Raw genomic sequence first — 6000 nt, forward strand, 5'->3', positions numbered from 1 at the left:
TGGCCGCTCACTGGCTGAGCGAGGTGCGGGAGCAACACCGAGGGTTGCGATCCCGTTGCCGGTCCCGGTCCGGTACGGGCGCAACACTGAGGGTTGCAGTCCGTTGCCGGACACGAAAAAAGACAAAAAGGAAAAAAAAAAAAAGAACATACTTACTCGTTATCAAAAGTACCTTCACTGGTTTAACCCAAAGGAATTTCTGCCTAATGTAGGGAATTTAATCAACAGAAGTGTTGATTCTAGGTGGGGGGAAAGAGAGTATCTTTTATTGCCTCTCATATCATACCCTTATGTAAGGTCAACCTTGGGAATGATGTTAGTTTTCAGTGAGAAATTCAGTATATTTTTGAAATGTTTTAAAGTGTTTTAATTTACTCTTCCAAAAGGTGGCTGAAAGCGATATGTGACATTTTCCATGTATTTTATTATAATCATTATCTTTTTGACCATACAAAACCTTATGGGTTTCTTGTTTCTGAGGTGTATGCAATATATACATATATATGTACATCCATAATATATACATCCATACATATATATATATATGCTGTTGAGTGCCCTTTCTTTTTTCCTATTAAGCCCAGGAATCACTGTTCTAGGATAAGTTGCCATTTTAGTCATGATTCATTTTATCCTATTTTAAAGCTATGTCTTAGTGTATTCTGCCAGCATTGTAGAATCACCTAAGAAAATATTAAAATTACTTTCAAGTTGTTTTTCTTAAATCACACAGAAACTACTTAAAACATGTAGATTCTCATATTAGAACACATTCTTATTGAATGTTTTGACGTCCCAGGGCTGTAAAAGGACCAATAGGAAATATAAAACATACCATTTATTACACATTCTTTTCAAAAACATTACAGAATAGCAAAACATAAAATGCCTATTTCCAAGTTAATTTTTTTACATTACTATATATTTAGAGATTATTTTAACATTGTTGTCTATATTAATGTATGAAATTGATATCTCAAAAGCCAAATTATTTGTGTTTTTTTGTTAATGATTATTGGGAAAGGCTTTGTAGCTTAGCAATTAAGAGCACCAGTAGGTTCTGTAGTGAGACTGCTGTGTTCATATCCCAGCTCCACCACTTACGACTGTGTCCTTGGAATAATTATTTAAGCTGTCTGTGTTTTAGTTTCTTTGTCTATAAATCCACACACCATTGTTGTAAGAATTAAATAAGTTACTATTTGCGATGCACTTACTTAGAGTAGTGCCCACTATTTAGTCTGGCGTTTAAGAGCTACCTGCTATTATTTTTATTATTTTCTTGTCTTTTATTTAAAGGACCAGCAAGAGAGAACATTGCTAAGACTAGTTAAATGCTGATCTGTGATAATATTTTTCAACACCATTCACATCACTCAAACATGAATTACTAGAGAGAAACTTTCCATTTACTTCTTTCCTTTGCTTCTAAAGTTAATTTTTGAAGAACAATTTAAATTTTAGTAAGTTAGTAATAAAAACCTTGTTTTCTTTTTGTGAATGTTATTAATACCTAACCTAATTTTATTAAGGTGTCTATGCAAATAATTTGTTTTGGAAATTATTGAGCAGCTATTCTGTGCCTATTACGTATGTTTTAAGAAAAAGGCTATGATACAATTCTTACCTTCTAAACATTAGCTCGTGAGAAGACAAGACCCATTAACAATTTGAGTATGTATGAAAACTGGAAATAGCAAAGTACTAAAATGAATGTTTTCAGTAAACTCTATGGACAGAAAGAAACATAGATTAGTGTTGGGAAATATTGGGAAAGGCTTCAGGAAGGAGAGCGGGCTCTTTTGAACAATTTGGAGAGGAAGGCATATGATGTTTCAGGAAGGAGAAGTATAAACTCTTAACTTAAAAAGCAAACAGATCCTCTTTGTATTTTCCAGTTTCTAATTTCTTAACATTCTAGGCCTTCTTTTTTCTTTCTTAAACTCACGTACACACATCCATACATTTTTTTCAGCCCTTTTCAATTATCAAAATTGTTAAGAGCACTGTATTTGGATTTAACTCCTAACTCCGCCACATAATAACTTTGTGACTTCAGTTACCCTAATTTGTTATGCTTTATCTATAACATGAGCATGATAGTAACTACTGAAATTATATAGAAGTGCTTGACAAAGTGCCTGGCATATAGTAAATACTTAATTAAAAATTTAATTAATTATATTTTTTTCTTTGCAATTAGGAATGTAGTAGCTCTTGGCCATTTTTCTTCTTTCTTCCCAAGTTTCTGTCCTTGTGTTTCATCCTACAGTCACCTCTCCATAAAGAGCCAAGGATGTCAGGAGGGACATCCGTAGTTAGTCAGCCTTAAAAAGGAAGAATGTGGGAATCTTGATGTTTCAAAGATATCCTAGACAGAGACATAGATTTTCCATACTCTTTTTCAGTTCCTGAGCACAGGACTACCAAACTTATTTAGTATCTTTTGTAGTAGACAACCCAATGTTATGTCTTGACTACTAATAGATACTAGCACTAGAATACATTCCTAAGGAGAACTCACTCAAGTGTGGCAGGGTAAGTGTAGCACACAGTTTCTTTAACACTTCTCTTGAGAGCCATTTTCTGATTTGAGGAAATTGACCTATTACTCTTTTCTTTGTGTTGTGTGTGGTGCTGGTGATGGAAATCAGGTTCCACGACTGCAGAGGTCTTCAGTTCTTACTTACAACACAAATGGAAGAGCTTAATAAATTCCAGAAGCTAGTAAGAGAGTCTGTAAAAAACCTGGAAGGACCTCCATCTCGTAATGTTATTGAATCTGCAACAATCTGCCACCTCCGACCAATCAGACTTCCTCTCAACTGGTAGGTAATAGTTGAAATCTTACAGTCAAATGGCATCATTTCATTCAGCTATATTTCTTCTGAGAGATGGAACAATGGCTCATATAATACAGCTTTTTTCACTTTAATTCAGATAGCAGTAGAAAGAGATGTATTATTAATCTCAAAAAAACCCCAAAACTCAAGGGGCATGTACGGAAAACCATGTTTGTTTGTTTGTTTCTTTCTTTCTTTCTAAAATGGCATGTCTGTTGTAAAGAAAAAATGAAGTACAAAATACTAAGCCTCTCTTAGAAATTACCTGGTTGATGGTTTGGTTTATGAATATGTCTTTGATAATCTCTTCTTTTTCAGCTGTGTCTTTTGTAAAGCTGATGAATTGTTCACGGAGTATGAATCAAAGCTATTTTCTAACACGTAAGTTTTCTATTTAATGATTACCCATCAGGAAAATGAAAATTTCACAGGACTTGGTATTTGATTATAAGATTATATTTTCCTCAGAGTGATTTGTCATATATTATTTCTTTTATTAAATCAATTCAGCAAACCTTTGGCATTCTATATGTAACATGCTCAGTTTTACCTATGGAAAAATTACCTCCTAGATGTTCATTTAGTAATATGTAATTAATCAAGGGGCAGTTTAAAGGAGTGGTAAGATCCCAGGCTCTAGAGTCAAATGGATTTGAACTGAACTCCTGCCCACTGTTGTGAGCAAATTACTTCTTTAAATCTTAGTGTCCTCATTCATGAAATAAGAAAATACACGTAATTGTTTAGCATAGTGCTTGGTATATAGTAAGTATCCTATAAAATGTTAGCTCTCATTATTAATACCCATTCTGTAACACAAAGTATTCATCCTTGTGATGGGGATTGAAGCTGCTTAGTGAGTGCATATAACCATGGCATTAGCAAAAGTATCTCTATTTTACAAACATGGAAATTGAGAAAAATCTAAGATCTGATTGCCTGGGATTGACATTGTACAGTTTAGTCATAGTATTTTTGTGGGGGTGGGGTTCTTGTTTTTTTTTTCTTTTACATGGTGGTTGTTGGTGATGGCTTATGTTTTCATTCTCAAAGTGAGATTTATAGCCTGGAATTTATAGATATTTTCTTATTATGCCAGATTGCTCTCAAGAAACACGAAAAATTTATGATGCTTCCAGCATTTTCATAGTTGATCTGGTTTTTCCAGTCTTGTAGATATGATGTTGAAAGTCCTTGAAGTTATTGACCTTGTTTCCTTACTTGTTCTGCTAATATTACTCATTTACAGTGCTTCTCACCTACTGACAGTAGTTACTGTTGTTCTGGTATGTTTCAGAGTCAAAGGCCAAACTGCAATATTTGAGGAGATGATAGAAGATGAAGAAGGACTGGTGGATGATCGAGCACCTACCACCACCCGGGGTCTGTGGGCAATAAGTGAGACAGAGAGATCTATGAAAGCAATACTATCATTTGCAAGATCACATAGATTTGATGTTGAATTCATTGATGAAGGAAGTGTTTCAATGGATCTATTTGAAGCATGGAAGAAAGAATACAAGGTACAGTATTTTAAAACTTCCTTTCAATATTAAAAGTTCTCCTCCTTTACATTAATTTTAATTGCTAACATTCCTCTTTCTCTTCATTTTTTAAAATCTGCTTTAGGGGCCGGCCCGGTGGCGCACTGCGCTAGTGCGCCACTTGGGAAGTGCGGAGGCGCTCCCGCCGAGGGTTCGGATCCCACATACAGACCGGTTCCCGCTCACTGGCTGAGCGAGGCGCGGGGGCAACACCAAGGGTTGCGATCCCGTTGCCGGTCCCGGTCCAGTGCGGGGACGACACTGAGGGTTGCGATCCATTGCCGGACACGGAAAAAGACAAAAAAAAAAAATCTGCTTTAGAGAATTGAGGTGTCATAACTTCTCTTTCCCTAAAATGTAATTACTGTAATAAAGAATAATAAGTACAATAATACTTGACAGAAAAAGACATTCTATTATTAAATTACTACAAGAAAATCATTCTTAAACTGAAACTTATATGAAATCCAGTGAATAAAGTACTAAGTGGCCTTTCATATTTATACTTTAATGATTTCATCATTATAAGTCTGTACTTGAGATGAGATTCCAGAATTCATTAATTTTGAACTTTTTTTTTTATATTTGGGTTCGTTATCTATTATCTTGTTTCATAGGTGAGATGGGTAGGGGAAGGAAAGAGTGTTTCGTTTATTTATAAATGTCATAATTTCATTTGATATCTTTTTTAATCTAAAGTTCTTTTTAAAGCAGGATAAAATGTTTATGCAGAAAGTTAAAATATGTTGTCTGTAATATCAGTTCATATGTTTGATAAAAATTGGGAAATATGTTCATAAAGTCAAAATCATGGGTTCATTATAATTTTTTTCATCACACGTTACTGTTATAAATACAAAGCACATTAACCCAGTTAATTACATCAATCCATGGAAGAAGACAGTATTTTATACAGTGTCAGTTACCCCTGTATTCTTCCTTTGGGCTCAGTTTGGCCACATGCTCTGTGTCCAGAGTGTATATTGTGCAGATCTCCCAGATCTTTGTGCATTTTTTCTTTATAACTTTACAGACTAAATCATTTCACTGAAAAGCAAAAGAATGAGCTACAAGTATACACATCAAACAATTTACCTCAAAATATAAAATTAGTGAAGAAAGCATGTCAAAAAAATTATACTGATTGATACCATTTCTATAAATTTTAAAAACATATATAAGCAAATTATTAAGGATAACTGTATGTAGTACTGGAATGATAAGTGCAATTTGGAATAGAAATTGCTTCACTGTTGACTGTTTGAAGGAAGAGTGTGTGAAGAAAGAGAGTGATACAATTGAGAAGAAACATACAAAGGCTTTCCAAGGAATTTATATTATTCTCTTTCTTAAAATGTGTGGTTGGGGGCCGGCCCGGTGGCACACTGGATAGTGCGCCGCTTGGGAAGCGCGGCAGCGCTCCCGCCCGAGGGTTCGGGTCCCACATACAGACCGGTTCCCGCTCACTGGCTGAGCGAGGCGCGGGAGCAGCACTGAGGGTTGCGATCCCGTTGCCGGTCCTGGTCCGGTATGGGGGCAACACTGAGGGTTGCGATCCGTTGCCGGACACGGAAAAAGACAAAAGACAAAAAAAAAAAAAAAAAAGAATAAAA

At 35.3% G+C, this 6000-nt stretch overlaps 1 protein-coding gene across 1 annotated transcript in view; it reads left to right on the forward strand.

Moving 5' to 3' along the window:
• Positions 1-6000, forward strand: part of SHPRH (SNF2 histone linker PHD RING helicase, E3 ubiquitin protein ligase) — a 91307-nt gene that overhangs the window by 44989 nt on the left and 40318 nt on the right. The window contains exons 19-21 of the mRNA XM_008576630.1: positions 2655-2828; positions 3162-3224; positions 4141-4366. Of these exons, the coding sequence (XP_008574852.1) occupies positions 2655-2828; positions 3162-3224; positions 4141-4366 (463 nt within the window). The remainder of the gene's footprint in view (positions 1-2654; positions 2829-3161; positions 3225-4140; positions 4367-6000) is intronic.

The sequence above is a fragment of the Galeopterus variegatus genome, unplaced genomic scaffold (genome assembly GCF_000696425.1).
Source record: "Galeopterus variegatus unplaced genomic scaffold, G_variegatus-3.0.2 Scaffold1378, whole genome shotgun sequence".
NCBI classification, from domain to species: domain Eukaryota; kingdom Metazoa; phylum Chordata; class Mammalia; order Dermoptera; family Cynocephalidae; genus Galeopterus; species Galeopterus variegatus.